Source organism: Terrapene carolina, unplaced genomic scaffold, assembly GCF_002925995.2.
Source record: "Terrapene carolina triunguis isolate 2854851 unplaced genomic scaffold, T_m_triunguis-2.0 Scaffold138, whole genome shotgun sequence".
In the NCBI taxonomy this organism is placed as follows: Eukaryota; Metazoa; Chordata; order Testudines; family Emydidae; genus Terrapene; species Terrapene triunguis.
Window position 1 is genome coordinate 3,996,056 of NW_020664489.1, and position 21,570 is coordinate 4,017,625.

General features: G+C 42.9%; 1 protein-coding gene across 1 annotated transcript in view; it reads left to right on the plus strand.

Annotated features, from left to right (window-relative positions):
* Positions 1-21,570, plus strand: part of DDX10 (DEAD-box helicase 10) — a 339,719-nt gene that overhangs the window by 375 nt on the left and 317,774 nt on the right. Inside the window, exons 2-8 of the mRNA XM_026653416.2 lie at positions 6,247-6,307; positions 6,518-6,648; positions 9,568-9,726; positions 10,219-10,339; positions 16,882-17,071; positions 19,689-19,815; positions 21,045-21,207. Coding sequence (XP_026509201.1) covers positions 6,247-6,307; positions 6,518-6,648; positions 9,568-9,726; positions 10,219-10,339; positions 16,882-17,071; positions 19,689-19,815; positions 21,045-21,207 — 952 coding nt within the window. The remainder of the gene's footprint in view (positions 1-6,246; positions 6,308-6,517; positions 6,649-9,567; positions 9,727-10,218; positions 10,340-16,881; positions 17,072-19,688; positions 19,816-21,044; positions 21,208-21,570) is intronic.

The window sequence follows — 21,570 nt, forward strand, 5'->3', positions numbered from 1 at the left end:
CGGTGGCTGCAGGGCACCCAGTAGGGGGAAGGGACACTGTCCGGTGGTTGCAGGGTTGCCCTGAGACGCGGGGCACTCAGCGGAGGGGGCACTGTCTAGCCCTGGGGAGAGGTGGTGCTAGCCAGGGTAGGGGCTGCCACTGGTGGTGAAAAGGGGCATTGCTAGGCTAGAGCATTGCTCTCTGGAGGTGAAGGGTGCACCCAGTGGGTGATGCCCAGAGGAGCCCTCCAGAGAAGGTGTGGCTTGGCTGGAGTAGTTATCTCAGAAGTGAGGGGCACCTACTAGGAGAAGAGTGTATTTATCTGGCTAGAGTGGTGCTGACTGGAGTGTGGGGTTACCCACTGAGAGGCATTGCCCAGCTAGAATGGCCCTTTCTGGAGGTCAAGGGAGACATTCACTGAGGTGATAAGCCCTGATCTGGAATCAGTCAGGTTGAGGTGGCACCACATGGAGTTTGTGTGGGGGGGAGACAGACTCGACTGGGGTGTAGCTTAGCTGTGGTATTACTGTGGGATATTTGCTGTGGGAGATGTGATGGCATCAGCCTACTAGAGCAGCAGTATCCAGAAATGATGGGGATATTAGCTGGCTCCAGCTGAGCTACCTGTAGCGGAGAGGGGGGTCGTGAAGATTGCAGGAGGGGAAGAAGTGAGTGTGTGATTGGGGAGAGGGAATGCTTCATTCTGTACTAGTTGTAATCTTTCTGTTGCTGGGGATGGTGCAACATGGAGGTTTGTAAAATGCCACTCCACGTTAGCAAGTGGGAAGGTTTCCTTAACCATTAGGACCCTACCAGTAGAGTGAAACTGACGTGATTCTTATCTCACTGGTTTCCCCAACAGGAGTGGCAGAGGGCAACTGGGATCCCTTCAGTTTTACTCTGACGCTGCTGCGCAGTCACGACGAGAGCCTTAATCACCATATGTCTACACTAGCACTTTTGTCAGTAAAAGTTTTATCAGCCAGGGGTATGAAAAAACACACCCCTGACTGACATAAGTTTCTCCGACAAAAGCACTGGTGTGAACAGCGCTATGTCGGCGGCAGATGCTCTCTCGCCGACATAGCTTCTGCCGCTTGTTGGGGGTGGTTTAATTATGCCGGTGGGAGATCCTTCTGCCGCCAGCATAAAGCGGCTATATGGGAGACCTTACAGCGGTACAGCTGTGCCGCTCTAAGAGCTGTAATGTAGTCATAGCCTAAAAAACAAAACTCAGAGAGAAGGGAAGAAGCAGCTGATAGGGATGGGAGAGAATGCGGATGGATGGTTGGAGAGAATGGTATTGGGTCCTTCTAACTAGACAGCAGGGGTGAGTTTGTGTATTGGAGAGTAGAGAGAGAGAAAAGAAGGTTTCCATTCCACTCAGCAGACTGGAAAACCATCAAATTAAACAGGCACTTTGTAGCCAAGTCTAACAGAAAAATGTGTGAGTATCAAATAGCATCCCAGGGGCAACACCTGGGCCGGAAGCCCTTCTCCTCTACCAGTAGTCAAAATAAAGGGCATGGGGATTGGCGTTCCCACCATAGCATAGCCCTTGGACCTCACTGAGCAGGAAAGGAATCATTTGAACCAAACTCTGGTTAGTAGGTTTAGTCCTTGGATTATTAGATGTGTGGCTGTGACTATTGATAACACTTTATGTTCATATGGTGCCTTTTATGCAGAAGGATCTCAGTTCTTTACACATGATATTATTTCATCCTTTGCTGAATTGCAGCCACCCAGTGGATAGAACATGTCAGTCAACCTTCACTACTCGTGGAGTGAAGCGCAGAGTAATCTATCTATTTGAGACTACTGTGTGGGCATGAGTGTATGCTTTCCTCGATTAGGCTTGTTTCACTCTTGTGAGCAAAACCTATAATTGGTGGTGTATTCTTGTATTGGGTTTTTTCACGTTTGTGATAGAGCACACTGAGACTGAGTACAGCAGTGATAAATTTTCTGTTATTATTAGGGCCCTACCAAATTCACAGTCCATTCTGGTCAATTTCACGGCCATAGGATTTGAAAAGTCAATTACATTTTTAGATGTTTACACCTGAAATTTCAGGGTGTTGTAATGGTAGGGGTTCCAACCCAAAAGGGGATTGTGTGGGGGTTGCAAGGCTGCTCTAGGGGCATTGCAGGATTGACACCCTCACTTCTGTGCTGCCTTTGGAGTTGGGCTCTGAAGGCAGCAGGAGCGGATCTTCCTGCAGCTGGAGGAGGCTCCCGGAGGTGGAGATGAGTCTGATCTCCCCCATGATGCTGGGAGTGCCCCAGCCAGGGGCTGCTAGCCCCAGCTGGCTAGGGAGGGACAGGACTTGCTCTTCTCCTGCATTGGCCCCCCTCCGGGGGAGATCAAGACCCACCTCCGGATACCTCCCCGGGCTGCAGGAAGCTCCCAGGCTGGGCAGCAGCTCCAGAGCTTCCTGCAGCTGGAGGAGGTTCCCCGGGGGTGGATCCGATCTCCCTTTTGCTGCTGGGAGCACCTCAGCCAGGGGCTCCTAGCTGCTAGTCCCAGCCAGTGGCGGATTAATTGTGCCCAGGAGCCCTGGCCAATTTGGGGCTCCTGGAAAAAATGGGCAGCCTGAGCCCCAGCAGGAGCTGCAGAGGTGAAAGCCCTGAGTCCTCGCAGGAGCTGTGGAGGTGGAAGCCCTGAGCCCGGGTACCCCGAGCCCCAGCAGGAACCATGGAGGTGGAAGACCTGAGACCTGGCAGGAGCCCGGCACTCCCAGCAGCATAGGGAGGTCGGATTTCACAGGCGAGGACTTATTTCACAGTTTGTGACCCCTTTTTCATGGCTGTGAAATTGGTAGGGCCCTAGTTATTATGGAGAGGCAGTAAGCTCTCCATAGATAAGGATTCAGCAAGCTTCCATTGTACGACTCCATATTAGAACTCCTGTAACTTTATCCTGGAAAAGTCATTTGGCCTGAAGATTGTTAAATAAAATTGCTTAAGTTACTCACCATAATTAAAACTACCTCAGTTTCTTTGTCTCCCTCTAGCTTAAAAATGACCTGTTACTATACCTTCAGACTTTATATAGAATTATATTTCGATTACTGTTGTATGCTGGCTACATGTGGAGGGGAAAAAAGGGTTGTAGCTAAGCAACGGTATTAGGGTTTTTTTGTGATTATATTTGGGCCCAATCCTGCTCTGATTTTAACACTAGGTTCTTTTTCCCCACTGACTTTAGTGGTAGCACAATTAGGCACTGTGTGTGAGAGCACCTTAGCTGGTTGCATTTTAGAAAGAAAAGGGCTGTTGTATAGCTGACAACTAACAAAGATCTTCCTTCTGCTCAAATGGTAAAAGTCTATGTTTTTGGAGTTGTGTGACTCTCGTTCTGTTTTTGCAGGTTTGTGTGGTTTAATATGAAGAGGTATTAACCTCTTTGAAATTAAAGCTGTAAGCACAGTCCTGTTAGAATGCTGATTGGAATTACTGTTGAAGGGAGTGGGTCGGGGAAGAGTAGATTCAGAGCAGCATTAAAATTTGGAAGTCCAGTTTTCTGCCCTTGTGAAGAAGGTTGTCTCAGTTCATTGTACCTAAATGGGAAAATTTTAGAATTAAAGTGATGTAAGACAGGACAACTGAATTCAGAACTTTGTCTCTGTTTGCCAGTCCCCCATCATGTAGTACCTGATCACCTGTCAGATATTTAACAATTCCTCCTTGTTTGCAGCCTGCAAGAGCAACATCTTGATTGTGGGAGGGGATATGTGTGTGAAGGAATTATTGTAATAAAGCAAGGCCTTTTAGAGGAGACTTATGTTTATTTCTGAAAGTGGTTATTTCAGTGTCAGTCACATCTGGTGGGGAGTAAGGGCTTGTCTTCACTACCGCCCTATGTCGACGGGACTCTCCCGTCAATGTAATTACTCCACCTCAACGAGAGACGGAAGCTATGTTGGTGGGAGTGCGTCTCCCGTCAACATAGTGCAGTGTAGACACCGCACTAAGTCGATATAATTTACGTCGCTCGGGGATGGGTTTTTCACACCCTGAGCGACGTAAGTTACATCGACATAAGCAATAGTGTAGACAAGCCCCAGTTCCGTAGGGTAAGTTCAGCTCTTGTGAAAGTCCTGTCTTCATAACTTGCAAGTCTGCCTTATTCATTTTTCTGATGAAGCATATCTGTCATGGTAGGCCAGGGTTACGGAGGGAGAAGTTACCTCTCTAATAGCTAGGATTAATTACTGGAGAGTTGTGAATATCAAGACTACTCCTGGGGGAATTCTTTGCTACTGCATGCTCAAAGAATTCATGTCCCCCGCAGATTTCTTTGCTTCCCTGCAGAAAAATGACTTCTGATGGGGAAGCAAAGGGAAGTTGCAAGAACGGTCATGTGCCTCTCCCCAGTAGCTTGGGTGTATCGTTTTGGGGCTATCAGCCCCAAGCAGCTGGCAGAGAGGTAAATTACTACGGGGAGAGGGCAGGGCTCAGCTGCTAATCCGGGCTGGGGGCAGGGGAGGACGGGACTTCCTTTTCCCCTGCAAGGAGTGGTCAGGGCCGGGTCAGATCCACCCCCAGAAACCTCCCCCATCTGCAGGAAGCTCCGCCCCCCCCACTTCCTGCCCCCATCACGCCTCAGCTGCGGGGGGAGGGTTCATTGTGCTGAGAGCTGCTGCCCTATCTGCCTAACCCCTGTGCATCCAGACCCACCCCCTGCCAATCCTCACACTGCACCCGGGTGCCCCCTGCACCCTAACCTCCACCCCTCCAAACCTCAACCCCTGCATCTGGAGACCCCCTGCATCCAGACCTACCCCCATCGAGCCCCACCCCCCTGCATCTGGATCTCTGCTGAGCTTCTCCCCCCTGCATCCAGACCCCCACCCTGACTAGCACCAAACCCCTGCACCCGGACCCCCCACATGAGACCCTCTGCATTCAGATTCCTTCCATACACACACCTGGAACTCCCACTGAGCCTCCCACACGCAGATTGCCCCACACTGGATCCTCTCACTGCATACCTGGATCCCCCACACTAAGCCCTCCACACTTGGATCCTGCCAGGCTGAGCCTGTCTGCCCCACACCTGGATCAAGGGCCAGGGCTGGGTGTGCATGTGAGACTGTGTCCCTCTCCCTCAGTGCAGAGGGGCAGAGCCCCTGGGTGTTTCTGGGGAGGCCCAGCCCTGGCACTGTGTCAGGATTGGGTGCAGCCTCACCTCTGAGGTCATGTCTCAGGGTAGGCGAGGGCTTCAGGGTGATCTCCCACCTCCGTGCAACCAGTGCGTGACCCTTGTCCCTGTTGCTGCACCCACCCTGCAGAGGTGTGGGGCTGACACAAGCAGCTGTGGGGAAGCCGTGGGAGCCTTGGCCAGGGCTGCCATTTAGGGAGGGCGGAGGGGCACCCTTGCTCGAGTTCCGTACCGGAGGTCTGCTCGCGGCACATACCCCAGCTCCAATCGGAGCTCCTACCTGCTGCGCCATGCAGACAGGTCCCCTCCTCCAGGAGCCAGGGTTTTCCAACGTGCACTATGGCCTCTGGGGGTGGGGCAGGCAAGGAAGGGATCAGTCAGGGTGTGTGTGTGTGTGTGTGTTTGTGGGGAAGGGAGGGGGGCGCGGAGGGAGCACAGGGGCACTGAAGGTGGGTGGGGAGAAGCAGAAGGTCCCCAGTGGTGGGACAGCTTCAGAAAAATCTAGAGAAATTCTGCTTTTAGGTTTGATACTGTTTTATCAGCTATTTAGTATGAACATTTAATTGCATGTCATGCCTTGGGCTTTTTGGCAAGTAGCATATGGAATGCTTAAACCTTGATTATGTATCTCAGCATATTGTTACAATTGGATGTCTCTGAAGACCTTAGATGATTACGTTTAAGATCTAAATTGAACTGCTACTGTACATAATAGAGCTATGTTAAGTGCATATTTTGCTCTACTTTTCCTAGATTAGGAAAAATTGTCAGGGTTAGATAAATCTAATGTAGATGCATAGGTGTCGTTTGTGGGGAGGGGGGTTGCCCCCCCCCAAACTGCAAGCTTTGACAGTTGTGGAACTTACCCCCCCATGCACAGTCCTATTGGTCTGACTGAAGCGGCCTCCCAAATGTAGAAGTCAAACTTTGCCTATGTGTAGACCATTTCCCTCCAGTTAGCTGGTTGAGGTTGATTGCCAGGTACTCCTAGAATTAACCCACTAAAAATTCTACCAATGTTACCAGCAAACTAAAACGATGTGATTTAAATTCCATGGTATTCTTATATTCTAGCATTGATTAAATCCTTTTGTTTCAGATAAACCCAAATGAAATTGAAAGATTTTCAGATTTCCCGTTGTCAAAGAAAACATTGAAAGGTAAGTACACCAACAGTTCTTAGGAAAGTATTTGATATTTAAAAACACAAACTCCTTAAACTGCCAATGAATAAAAATGATTAAAATTAGTCTTCTATTCAAAGTTCCAAGATAATGTTGCCACCGGCAGTATTTTTCCTTATGGGAAAATGTATCATTATCCAAGGCAAAATGTAAGAATCTTTTTTTTTTCTCTCTCCCAAATACTAGGTTTGCAAGAAGCACAGTATCGCATGGTAACTGAGATACAGAGGCAGACCATAGGTTTGTCTTTGCAAGGTAAAGATGTACTTGGAGCTGCAAAGACTGGATCAGGCAAAACCTTGGCTTTTATTATCCCAGTAAGTAATTTACCTTCTCACTGGAAGCTTGAGCTATGTAAAGTGGAGGTATTGGACATTAAACAGTATACTTTGGTTAATCGGAGCCAGGAGGAGACTTATAATTTGACTGTAATATTTGTTCACATAAAGCTATGACAGACTAATTTACCTATTGCTGTCTGAGGTTTTGTAAGATGGTCTGGGTATATATTTGTCTCTAGAAATGTGTTGACACTTTGATATCTTGTTCTGACATTTTTATTAAGACTGATTTAAAATTTTTTTTTTCTTAATACTCCTTTACCTATATAGTTGACTGCTAAAATTATTTAAAACTGAATGTCTGTATGGAATAAGTGTAAAATTGATCAAGGAACCTGTTTACAACTAATCTTCACTAAATATGTAATACATTGTTCATTGTAGGTTAGGCTAGAGTTCATGAAAGTGGTTTGTAAATTAGACTGAAAATTGGCTCACAAAAAATTATCGTTAGAGGATAAAAGTTACTATTGGTTCACCTGGAAAGTCAGGCTTTGCATTTATTTTCTTTAGTATTATAGAAAGGATTTTTTCAAGTTGGCATCTAAATTGAGGAACCAATCAAATGGTGATCAGGTTGGGTGAGGGGGGACTTTATTTGGTTTTAAATTATGACACTAGCGATTAGCATTCAGTGTAGATTATTAGTTTAGGGCCCAATCCACTTCCATTAAAGTCAGTGACAAAACAGTGGGAACAGAAATGGGTATTTAGGCAACCTCTCAGAAACTAGAATGTGCTTTATGCTAGATCTCATTCGTGCCGATTAGGAAATAAATGTATAGGTTTTGGAAAGGGGTGTGTGTGGGGGGAACAATCTTCTGCATACAGTAGCAAAGAAGGAAAATGAGGTTGCTTAATTAATTTATATCTGTAATTGAGATATACAGCTCTTGAAACAATTGCATGCATCTTTATGTCCATGCATTTAAAGGGATTTGTAGAGAAGGGGGCCTAGTGATAACTGGAACTAAGTGTCATATAATGGAGGCTAGAAAACAAGTTTAGATCTCCTGTGTGGCTGTGGAAAGCACCATCAGCAGGGATATCACATCAGCCCTGGTGAAATCTTTTTGTTGTACAGCTGAACACAACAATTTGACAGTGTGTGAATCTGTTATAGCAGAAGTGGACTTGCATCATGGCAGCAGTACCTTTAGTTGGAATGCTCTGTTTCAGCAGTGGTACTGCCTTGTAGGTGTGAGCCCAGTACTTCTGAGGGCATTCTGCACCAAAAATGAAAAATTCTGTGCCAAAAAATGAAAAATTCTGCGCACAATATTTTAAAATTCTGCAAATTTTATTTGACAAATAAATGTGGCGGCTCCAGCATGGCATTGAGGAGCACAGGCCACTGGCTGCACAGAGGTGGGAGATCACTGTGCAGCTCCTCCCTCCCGCCCCTCCCCGGGGGACACGGATTCACTGTTGAGGCTGCACCCAACCTTGACACAGTGCAAGGATTGGATCGGCCCCAGAAACACCCCACAGCCCTGTCCCTCCATGCCAGGTGTGGGCAGGCAGGCTCAGCAAGGCAGGATCCAAGTGTGGAGGGGCTTAGTGTGGGGGGAATCTAGGTGTGGGGTGAGAAGGTTCTCTGTGTGGCAGTCTGGGTGCTTGCGGCTCAGTGGGGGATCTGGATGCACAGGGGCTTGTTGGGGGGTTCTGGGTGCAAAGGTAATGGGACTCTGCATGGTGGTCCAAGTGAAGGTGGTTGGGGCTCAGCAGGGGGGGGTCTGAGTGTGGGGGTGATAGAACTCAGCGGGGGGCCTGATGGTGGGGGGGGGGAGGTATCCAGCTGCTGGAGGAGTGGGGCTCAGTGAGGTTGGGATCCAGGTGCAGCTGGTTGGGGCGCAGTAGGGTGGGGGATCTGGGTACAGGTGGCTCGTCGGACTGGTCCAGGTGCAGGGAAAGTGGGGCTCATTGGGGGGGTTCTGGGTGCGGGGGAGTGAGGCTCGGCAGGAAGGTCTGGGTATGAGGGAGTCTGGATGCACAGGGGTTGGACGGATGGGGGAGCAGCTCCCTGTACAGGGATCCCTCCCCCTGCAGCTGAGGAGTGATGGGTGCAGGAAGCACAGGGAGGAGGGGCAGTTTGCAGAGCTTCCTACAGCCGGGGGAGAAATCTGGGTGTGGGTCTGATCTGGCTCCAGATGCTGTGCAGGGGAAGAGGAAGTCCCGTCCTCCCCAGCCCAGCTGGGACTAGCAGCTGAGCCCAGTGCAGGGAGGAGCCACCAGCCCTGTCTTCCCCAGTCCCGCCCCACAGTGATTTACCTCTCTGCCGGCTGCCCTGGGCAACCGAAACATACTGTTGGGGAAGTTCATATGACTGCTTTTGTGGCTTCCCTTTGCTTCCCCATCAGAAAGTCCGTTATCTGCGGGGAAACAAAGAAATCTGCAGGGGACATAAATTCTGCACATGCACAGTGGCGCAGAGTTTTCCCCAGGAGTAACCCAGAAATATTACAGCTGAATAATTTTATTCTACTTGCTCTCCTTATTTCTGGTACCCACAATTTTAGGAGCAGAATGGTTAGTATTGCACAACTGTGTACCTGAATCCCATTCTCATATAGACTATACATACTTGACTGGATGGTGTTAAGTGTTGGATTCATTACACATTGAAATTGTTTTAATCTACAAATTGTCTCCCAGTGCAGTTCTGCCCAGTCTTTCTCATATTCCATTATTTGGGAGCTTTGCTTTAGCAAATAATATCAGTAGTACCATTTAGGATAGAATTATAATTAAACTGTAGCCCTTCCAAGTGTAACGTGTATATTGATATAAATAAGCGCTGAGTTTATACTATCTGCCTTTTTAATTATTTCTTACCTTGGTTACGTATTATACAATAGAAATTATAGGTTTTGAAATGAAACTGTAAATTTTCAGGCTTTGGAAAGGTTATATCGCCAGCAGTGGACATCGATGGATGGATTAGGAGTTCTGATAATATCGCCTACGAGGGAACTGGCGTACCAGACCTTTGAGGTTCTGCGTAAAGTGGGGAAGAATCATGAATTTTCAGCTGGCCTTATCATTGGTGGAAAGGTTTGTTCTTTAAACTTTCAATTTTTTGTATGGGGAGTACAAATGACCAAATTTATCTTTAGAGGAACAATTGTCAGGGAGATGACAGATAGATGAGCAGTTATTGAGAACCCCTGAGTCATGGTAGAAGAGGAATTACTGGGAACCTCTGCATCACTGTTTCCCAGTATTTTTCTCTGCTCTATTGCTTGTGTTTTTTGAAGTTTCAGTCTTGTGCCTTCCATCTTTCCAGGCAAGGTGACTGAACAGCACTCCCTTTCCAAACCTTTCAGGACTACCTTTCACTTTAAAAGTTATTCCGAAACACTTTCTATTCAAATCAGAGATCTGCGTGTGCTGCAGAGATGGCACTCAAGTCTCTGGAGCTAGGGGAGAATAGTGAAAACAGGGTTACTCCTAGTAATTGCCGGTTTAAGACGGCTTGAGTATGCGTGGTGGAGAGTCAGCTTAGAGGTGTGTAATCAGAACTAAACTGGTTTAATTAAATTTCAGGATCTGAAACAAGAGGCTAACAAAATCCACCATATAAATATACTTATATGCACACCGGGTCGGCTTCTACAGCATATGGATGAAACTTCATATTTCCATGCATCTGATCTCCAAATGTTGAGTAAGTTAAAAATGTTTGAAAGCTATAAATAAAAAACTTTATTATGTGTTCCACTGTTATGATGTACACCTCTACCCTGATATAACGTGACCCGATATAACACGAATTCTGATATAACGCGGTAAAGCAGTGCTCCGGGGGAGCGGGGCTGCACATTCCGGCGGATCAAAGCAAGTTTGATATAACGCGGTAAGATTTTTTGGCTCCTGAGGACAGCGTTATATCGAGGTAGAGGTGTACTTAGACTCATAGACTTTAAGGCCAGAAGGGACCATCATGATCATCTAGTCTGACCTCCTGCATATTGCAGGTCACAGAACCTCACCCACCCACTCCTCTAATAGATCTATAACCTCTGGCTGAGTTACTGAAGTCCTCAAATCATGATTTAAAGACTTCAAGTTACAGAGAATCCACCATTTACACTAGTTTAACCCTATAAGTGATCCCTGCCCCATGCTGCAGAGAGAGGCAAAAAACCCCCCAGGGTCTCTGCCCATATGACCCAGGGGAAAATTCCTTCCCAACCTCAAATATGGCAGTCAGTTACACCCTGAGCATGTGGGCAAGACCCACCAGCCAGACATCTGGGAAAGAATTCTCTGTAGTAACTCAGAGCCATCCCCAGCTAGTGTTCCATTACTGGCCATTGAAGATATTTGATACTAGCAGTCGCAGGTTGGCTACGTGCCATTGTAGGTGGCCGCCTCATACCATCCTCTCCATAAACTTATCAAGCTCAGTCTTGAAGCCAGTTAGGTTTTTTTATTCCCACTGCCTTGGAAGGCAGTTCCAGAGCTTCCCTCCTCTGATAGTTAGAAACCTTCATCTAATCTCAAGCCTAAGCTTATTTTGATGGCCAGTTTATATTTATTTGTTCTTGTCAACATTGGTGTTAAAATTTAAATAACTCCTCTCCCCTGGTATTTATCCCTCTGATGTATTTATAGAAACCAATCATATCTCCCCTCAGTCTTCTTTTAGTAAGGCTAAACAAGCCAAGCTCTTTGAGTCTCCTCTCATAAGGTAGGTTTTCTATTCCTTGGATCATCCTAGTAACCCTTCCTTGCATCTGTTCCAGTTTGAATTAAGATTTCTTAAACATGGGAGATCAAAATTGCACACAGTATTCCCAATGAGGTCTCACCAGTGCCTTGTATAATTGTATTAACACTTCCATATCTCTACTGGAAATACCTTGCTTGATGCATCCTAGGACTGCATTAGCCTTTTTCATGATTGCATCATATTAGCAGCTCATAGGCATCCTGTGATCAGTCAATACACCCAAGTCTTTCTCCTCCTCTGTTCCTTTCAAGTGATAACTCCCCAGTTAATAACAAAAATTCTTGTTGTTAGTCCCTAAGTTCATGACCGTGCCCTTTGCGCTATTAAATTGCATCCATGTCTATTACTTCAGTTTTCAACGTCAGTCAGATCTTCTTGTATGATATTCCTGACCTCCTCTGTATTGGAAATACCTCCACAAATTTTTTGAGCATATTCCTACTTTTTCTTCCAAGGTCATGAATGACCGTGTTAAATAAAATTGGTCCTAAGACTGACCCCTGAGGAACTCGACCAGTAACCTCTTTCCAGCCTGAGAGTTCACTTTTTAATATGACCTGTTTGTAGTCTCCCTTTAACCAGTTTTTGACCAGGGTGCTGGGGGGGGTGCACACTGAAGTTACTCAATTAGGGCAAACTGCAAAGAGTGGGGCAGACAATCCCCAAAGCTTTCTCGCCATTAATCCACTTCTGACAAAACCTAACAGTTTAGGAGCACATTCCACATAAGAAATATTTTTAGACATTTTAAAATTTCTAAACTTTAACCTTTAAGTTTCAGAGGTAACCTTGAAACATTTTAACACAGTATCTTTTATATTTTACATAATTCAAAGCTTCATCCATACCTATTTCATTTAACACTTGCCTACCTTTCCCAGTCAATCTGGTCAGCAGGACAGGCATATGCTGTATCTCAGGGATATGCTGAATTTCACATAGACATTTAAAGGTAGATAGAAATTTCTCTGTCTTCAGTATCTTTGTAAATTGGACAAATTCTTCCCCAGCTTTTGTTGTCATGAGGGGATGGATTTCCAGGCTGTTGGAGCGTTTTCTGCTCTTCCAAGACTTCGATATGAAGTCTGGCAGATTCCTGTTGCATCTGGTGAGCCTTCTCCTCAGCAGCCAGACAGTCCATATGCCTTAAATGGGCTTCTTTTTCCAGATCAGCTATTTTTTGCTTTTCCTTATAATCAAAGATCTATCGGCTTCTGTTCATGCTCTAATTTTTGCTTGCTCACTTCCAATTGCATTCTAATTGCTTCTGCAGGGAATGGATCTGGGGCAGGTGAAGGAGACCCTGCTCTCTGATCACTGGCCATTAACAGATTCTTTTGGTTCTTGCTCTGGGGCCTTTTTCTTAAAAGACAACCCCCTCTCTGAGCACAATTCTTCAAGGCTTTTTTTGTCAAGATCTTCATATGACCGTGGGTGACTCATTGTAACTGATTTTTACCCTTTAAACGCTCCAATATCAAAATTAATTTTTGACAAGCGTGGGGTTCTGATCCAAAAACCCAATTAATCCGTGGTAATGTGTATCCTAGCCAGACTACGCCACTGTGACCGGGGTCACAATCCCCAAAGCTGGTGGATATTCCAATACTTAGGTTTACCCAGCCAGCACAAAACAGCTTCTGCAATATCTTACTGGTTACCCAGAAGCCAAAACACAGTTCCCTTATAGCAACCCAGCCTTGGGCTTCCACCCAGACACCCCAGTCAAACATGATGAGGATTACTGAAAATCTTAATCATATAAGAAAGTTCTACCAATCACAAAGGATCGGGCACATTACCTTCCAAGTTAATGAATATTTCAGATCTTACCCAAATACACGCTTACAGCCAATTCTTATTAACTAAACTAAAATTTATTAAAAAAGAAAAGAGAGTGTATTAGTTAAAAGATCAGTATACATACAGACATGAGTACAGTTCTGAGATCAGTTTCATAGTAGAGATGGTGAGCTTTGTAGTTGCAAGGAGTTTTTTCAGAATTAGTCCATATGTTATAGTCCAGCATTCATATCCAGGGTGATCCAGGAGGGACTGGAGATTTCAATCTTACGACTCAAGCTTCCCCTGCATAAAGCACCAAACAGATCTGAGATGAAAAGATCAGGTCCCAAGAGTTTTTATACAGTTTCTGGGCAGCACAGAGTTCTTGGAAGAACAGTAGGTTTTGAAGTAACCTTCTGTTTCCTAAACATCACCAGTAAATACTACGTGGATTAAGATAAGGTAATGTATCCATTAAGCAGTTTATGATAAACTTTAAAGAGATATGATATTATTTCACCCAAGATTTATCTAAACGTTAATATTCCCTTTTGATTTCTGAATCAATAGCTATAGTAATAGACAGAAACTGTTTACATGGGTAACATCTAACAAAATATAAGTAAACACATATAATTAGTATTACCTCTAATTCTCTAACAATACAGGTTTGCATTTCAGAGTTCTAGCCTATCTAACATAGAATGGCCCTAATTACTATTTACATGCTTTAGAGACATGTTAGAAAAGTAGTGGTGGGCAACCTGCATCCCATCAGGGTAATCCGCTGGCAGGCTGCGAGACAGTTTGCTTACATTGACCATCCGCTGGCACGGCCGTCCGCAGCTCTCCCAGTGGCTGTGGTTTGTCGTTCCCGACCAATGGGAACCGCAGGTTGCCCACCACTGCTCTAAAGGTTGAATCTGTGAGCTGCTTAATCCTTTCTGGCCATCTGTGTAGTCTCTCCTTTAACCAATTTCTTATCAACATTTCTCCAATTTAACTAATAATTTCCCATGTGGAACTGTATCAGATGCCTTACTGAAATCCAGGAGGATTATATCTACTGCATTTCCCAAATCTTCTCAAATAAGGAGATCAGGTTGGAACTCTATTAGCAATTCTGCAGTCATAGGGTACAACCCGCCAGTTTTCAGATTCATTAAAAATCCTTGCTATTGGGTTTGCAGTTTCATATGCCAGTTCATTTAATATGCTCAGATGGAGATTATTTGGGCCCCCCAATTTAGTCTCATTAAGCTGTCTGAGTTTGACTTCCACCTCGGATGTTGTAATTTCTACCTCCATATCCTTGTTGCAATTAGCCATCCTGCCACTACCCCATGACTCTTACTTTGCCTCAGTTTTTAATAAGGCTAATGATTTGTTTAGGTGTTGGGCCATGCCTAGATTATTTTTAATTTCCACCCCATCCTCAGTGCTTAGCTGTCCCACTTCTTCTTTCCTTGTTTTCTTTTTCTTGCTATAGAACCTTTTACTATTGGTTTTAATTCCCTTTGCAAGGTCCAACTCTGCTTGGCTTTTAGCAGTTCTCACTTTATCCCTGCACTTTCTGACCTCCATGAGGTAGCTTTCCTTGATGATCCATCCCATCTTCCATTCCTTGTAGGCTTTCTGCTTTCTCTTAATCTTTGAGATGTTTGGTCTAAAACTCTTCCCTGTGAATTTTTTCCCTTGCTAGGGATGCAGGCTTCGGATAGTTTCTGCAACTTTGACTTGCAGTAATTCCAAGTCTCCTCCACGTTCAGATTCTTGAGTTCTTCAGTCCAGTCCACTTCCCTAACTAATTCTCTTAATTTTTTTAAGTTTTCCCTTTTCAAATCAAGGACCCTAGCTGCAGATCTATTTTTGTTTATCCTTCCATTTAGTTTTATACTGAATTAGCTCATGATCACTCGAACCAAGGTTGTCCCCTACAATCAGCTCTTCTATGAGGTCTTCACTACTAACCAATACCAAATCTAAAATGACATCACCTGTTGTTTGTTCATTATTGTGACTATTTGCTGAAGAAATCGGTCAGATCTCACATCCAGGAAAATCTGGGCCCTACTATAATTAGTAGCAGTTGTCTTCCAGTCTCTTAAGCTGTCTTTCTTGGTCAACATTGACCTCAGCCAGCTCCCCTGCAGCACCGTTTTGTTCTTGATGTAGTTTTCAGACCTATACTTCTATCTTTGACCCATCCCAGAAACATGTCTGCCCCTTCTTCCTTTCCTTTCTTGGTATATTTTTCAGAGTAGCAGCCGTGTTAGTCTGTATCCGCAAAAAGAACAGGAGTACTTGTGGCACCTTAGAGACTAACAGATTTATTAGAGCATAAGCTTTCGTGGGCTACAACCCACTTCTTCGGATGCATTTCTTGGTATAGCTATCCTGGTCACCTGAAGTGATGACTAATGGCCCACCCAATTCGGTTTAAGTTGGGTATGCTCTTTTAGTCAGTCTCCAGAAACCTTATTTTTCAAGATTCAACCTAGATTAACTTCTCTCATATTTTTTTTGTTGGCCTTTTGTTTCTTTTTCTACTGTAGCGTTTACCTGGATTCACCTGATTTCAGTTTACTAGAAGGTTTGCCTGCTTCTAAGGGTTAACATGTGATCTGCAGCACTGGCTTGGGGAACTTAGTTTAATTATTTTCTTGATTGCTTTTGGAAGCTGTTGGTGGCAGGGGAGAATTCGTTACCCTGCTAGCAGAGAGAGCTGTGTGTGTGTGTGTGTGTGTGTTTCTTCTCTCTCTCTCCCCCCCCTCCCCCCATATCTCCTTGTCAATTGCTGGAAATGGGCCATTTTCATTAGCACTACAAACAGTTCTTTTTCTCTTCTGCTGATGAAAGCTCACCTTAACTGATCACTCTCCTTATAGTGAGTATGGTAACACCCATTGTTTCATGCTCTCTCTCTCTCTCTCTCTGTGTGTGTGTGTGTGTGTGTGTGTGTTTAATATATATCTATATCAATCTTCCTACTGTATTTTCCACTACATGCATCCAATGAAGTGGGCTGTAGCCCACGAAAGCTTATGCTCAAATAAATTTGTTAGTCTCTACGGTGCCACAAGTACTCCTATTCTTTCTGCAGTCAGTTACTTGACCTGTAACATAACTCACAAAATACCCAATATTAAGTTCACTATAGTAAATACAATTCATAGTGGACAAGTAAGAGACTGACCATCACAGAACTGCAATTAGCATTGACCCTTGCCTTAGCCTTTGGACCCCCAACTCTGTATGTGTTTATGGCAGCTAGAGGCAGGGATGAATTGATTTCCCTGACTACTCAACCTCAGTTTCACCTTTATGTCCAGCTTTCTTTATTTCAGTAACGGGCCCTCCTTTGTTGAGAAGCAATGCACATGTAAAGTGGTGGATTAATTGCTTGAAACCCTGATCTTCTGCTTATGAAATTGAGAGCTGTAGTTCATGGATTATGGGAGAAGTTGAGGACTTTTATAGTAGCATTTCTATATTGAATGAAATAATGTAAAGAAAAATCAGTGAAAGATCTAGTTTATGTAATTCCTGGTCTAAGTGTTTTTTGTTACTGTTAACATAGTTTTGCAGGTACAGAGACTTCAAATTGAGATTTTTCTTTTATCTCAAGGTTAGAATTGAAAAGAATTAAAAAATCCAGTTCTTCTTCTAAACCTGTTTCCTCGTTCTAGTTCTTGATGAAGCTGATAGAATCTTGGACATGGGCTTCGCTGATACTATGAATGCGATTATAGAAAATCTTCCTAAGAAACGCCAGACATTGCTTTTTTCAGCAACACAAACCAAATCAGTGAAGGATCTTGCACGACTGAGTTTAAAAGATCCAGAATATGTTTGGGTTCATGAAAAAGCAAAATTCAGGTAAGTGGTTGTGGTTTGTCTTGGTGCTTGTACTGGAGAAAGAAAGTGATGATAGCTGCACTTTTCTTAACTTCTTTTCCAGCACCTCTGGGAAGTGAGGTGTTGTCATATTTCCATGTTAAACCCCTCCTGCTCCACTCAAACACTGGTTCTTGATGTTTTATTTTGAAAGTAAGCAGCTGAAGTGTATTGCGTTGCCAGTCATGGTTCACTTATAATTTTCACCAAGGTGCCTTAGCTTGATCTGACTTTTTAGATATAACTAGATGCAAAAGGGTTCATGTTGTCTTCAGTGGCATTTATATTCGGGGGGGAGGGTGGGGGGAAGCTGAGCAAACCCAAGTGGAGATAATAGTATTTAATACAATAAAACCTTGCACTTCTTTAGGCTCTTTTCTCTGAGGATTTCAAATGACTTTACAAACATGAATGTTTAATGGAGTGTTAGAAATTCAGAATTCCTGTTTCATGGGAAATTATGAAATTTCAGAATGTTTGGTTTTGTTCTGAATTGGAATGAAAACAAATATTTTCAAATTTTCCATGAAATGGAAATTCTAAAATAATTAGATTTAAAAACAAATCAAAATCTTCATTTTTAAATTTATTTTTTCATTTTTATATTTTCGTTTTATGTTTGCAAAAACATTAAGGGTGGCTGGTACTCAGTACAGATTGGAACATCTTGTTTTCTAGATTAGTCTGTCGTTGTTATGAAACAGTTTGACATCTGGATCTAGACAATAAGATAAGCACTCGCTATACAAATTAGAGGACCAGCTATTTTTCAATATCCTAGAAAAATTATTCCAAACTAAAACAAGGTTATTGAAAACTGCTGCTCTTAGAATTAGTACGCTGAGTGTTGCTTATTTTTGTGTTGATAATGTCAGTGCCAAACTGTTATATTAGAACAAAAAATGGGAGACACTTTTATTTAGAAAATAAGATAAAATGTTTCAATCTCTATGTAGCAGCTGCCCTTAATGTTTTAAAAAAATGAAATAAAAAAGAAATGAATAGACTTTTGACTGTTTTGTCATAATGACCTGTCTATAATAGCAGTAGTGCATCCTATGATGAGACTTGACATATGACATAGGCAGTATTACCACTGCCATCATGAAATAATGTAAAAATACAAATGAAATAACCTTTCAAATTAATTTGGAAACTAAAGCTTTGTTCTGAAATGAAATTTTGAAAATTTCCAAGAAAAACTTTTCGCAGCAAAATTAATACAGTGTTTTGAAAAAAAATCTGGGTTAGTTGAAATGGCATTTTCATGGGTAAGTCTTCCAACAAAAAATTTCTGACCAGCTTGAATGATTAAATCTATCTGCTCCCCTGTGTGATATAAAAATACTTGCCTGCTTAACATACAGATGGAGGGGAAAACCAAGCACATTGAAGTAATGTCTTTCCTAAGATCACACATTGGCAGAGTGGAGAACAGAACCCAAGTTCTGACTCTGAGTCCGCTACTCCAATACTCTAACCAACTTCTCAATCCATTGTTTCACATACACTTGTGATAGTATTACCTAAAATATTGGATCCTGAATAATAGGAAACATTAGAAACACAATTTACATTGTTAATCCCCTTTTTGCTTGGTGGAAAAGGATAAAAAGACCTAACTAAATATATAGCTACCTTAGCTTGAGGGCTAGTGTAGCTATTAGTACACTCAATTGCATTTCCCTGTTGAGAAGGGAATGTCTTTATTATAATGCTGCCTCATGAGAGCTTTTGAAATATTTCAGTAGCTGCAATTAGACGACAAGATGAAGCAAAAAAAGAAATGGAAAATATTTGTTTTGTTTTAGAATTATGATCTTGGCACACGGTATTTCATCAGTTAGAGGAAAAACAATTTCCTGCAAGAGATTTACAAAATGGCAACTACTGTAGCATAACTTAGAGCACTACTAGCTGAATAAAAATCAGAGCAGAGCATTGCAGTTTCATCCTCACAAATGGCACCTTCAAGTTACATTTAATTTCAGTTTGGTCAATCTGGGGTGGGAGGTAGAGAGCATCAAGGCAGCATTTTAAAGTATGTTAAGATCTGATCTTTCATGGGCTATTCTCTTTTGTTGTTAAAGAACTTGAAAATAATTTAAGATGACAATTTAGACTTTTACAGAGAGACTCTGCATGTCAGGTAACTAGTGCAGTCAGTTAAAAATGTATTTTCTTGTACATTTAGACTCTGCTTTGACCTTGCCTTAAGCACAAATGATGCTTTAATAGGACTAAAAAGAAAGGTTTGCATTTTAGGTCAAGACCGTTTGAATGTCACTATTTAGACACAGGCATTTTTTGGCTTAATAGTCAACTGGATCTAAAAAGTCACTTAAAAATTGTGACACTATTAGTAAGAAAATCATAAGTCTTCAAAAAGCATGAGCCTTTCATTGGCGCTTCCAGGTATGCTTCTGAAAATAGGGAAGAAATTCTCAGCATAATTAATATGGAAGCAATGAAACTTTTTAAATTTAACTTAGTGCTGATGAAAACCAAGTGGCAGGTCTATAGGTACTCTGTGTGTGGCTCTTCAGCTTTTCTTATGTAAATGATATGAGAAGTGTCTAACTTGACCTTTGTTTTTCAGTACCCCTGCAACTTTGGACCAGAATTATATTGTTTGTGGGCTGCAGCAAAAAATAAACATGTTGTATTCCTTCCTGAGAAGTCACCTGAATAAGAAGAGCATTGTGTTTTATGCAAGTTGTAAAGAGGTACATCTCATATTTATCTCTTCTAATAGATACTCTTTTTGGATATAATCAGGTATGAGGGAGGGAGGCAAACTAATGACTTTGAAATCTGCAAGAGAGACTTAAATGGTAAAATGAGAGTGCAAAAATTAACATGTGTGTTTTAAAAAAATAGATGGTGAAAGTTACCAGTAAGAGCTGGTTGTATTTTTAACTGGTGTGGGACATTTTGTACTTTATTTGCATAGTGTGTAAAGAGGTTACTTTTTAAAAGCTGGAGATATGAATAATTGTGTGGTATCAAGGAAGAGAGGGCAGTTGAGAGTATGGAAAGACTTTCTTTATGGTCATCTGACTTGATCCTGCAAACACTTACTTCTGAAAGTAATTTTACTCCCGCGAGCAGTCCATTGAAGTACTGGTGTTTAAGTGTTTGCACCATGATGCCATAGATATTTAATAATTTCTGACTGCTTAAATAGTAGCCTTACAGATTACCTTATTTGAAAGGCTTTATGGATGTATTTGTTTTTCAAGTCTTTTAAATGGGTTGTAAAAATCCATTTCTGCTATCTCACTGATACAGGAAGGTTTGAATATCCATGTTGCCATATTGCTGACTTCAGTGTGGAGAGAAGATATAGATTAATTTTTGTATAGAAATACTGTTTCTATTATTGAGTAAGGGAATGTATGTAGTTTCCTTAACTACTAGTTAAAAAAAATTCTTGGCACTTGAAAAAAAAAATCACACATTGGTGTGCACCATAATAAACAGGCAACAAATGTCTTGGTGAAAGAAAGTGCACTAGGTGGAAATATTAAAATTAGGCTGCGGTGGATTATCCTGATTGCAATCTTGGTATCTGTACATGTGCACTGAAGTGCCTGTAAGAGCGGCACTACTGGTGAGATCTAGTTTAGTCCATACGCTTCTGACTCGCCAAGGTGCAACACCATATCTCTCCTGCTCACCCCCCCCAGCTCTCTGCAGGACCTGGCACTCTCTCGCTAGGCGTTGCTTCCTGCTCTGCGGAGTATGGCAACATCTTACACAATTCGCTTCCTGTCTCAGTTTCTGGGGGGAGGGGTGATAACCTCTCTCCACTCACAATCAGGTCCCATCCCATCTCTGGGGTGGAGGAAAGCTATTTTGCTTTAAATGCTAAGAATATATTTACTTCTTAGTAGATAACTACCACCATCACAGTGAAATATCACATTCACTTCTTTGATTTATTGACCAACAGGTTCAGTATTTGTTCAGAGTGTTCTGTAGGCTCCGCCCTGGCATACCTATACTGGCTCTCCATGGCAAACAGCAACAGATGAAAAGAATGGAGGTCTACAGTGACTTTGTTCGCAAGAAATCAGCAGTGCTTTTTGCTACAGATGTTGCAGCTCGAGGGTTGGGTAGGTAACCTTCAGTGCAATAGTGTATCCATAGAGTGGTGTTTCAAGCCTGTTCATACCTTAGCAGTGCATCATATAAGAAACCAGGCTTTAAGAAGCATTTTTAAAACACAAGAAGTTTACATTTAGTTGCCTCTTCATCTAAAAGCTAATCATTATATCCAAAAAGCAAAATAATTAAAATACTTTCTCCTCAATGCAATCTTTCTCTTTAACGGGGCCTCACTTTGGTAATCTGTACTTAGTTTATTCCTATTTGTCTTTGTAAAACATCTGTTTCGAGCAATCTTGTAATGCTGTTAATTAGTTATGTGTTGAATAGAAGCTGTGTGGCTCTCTAATCCATAGACTGTCCAGCTGTTC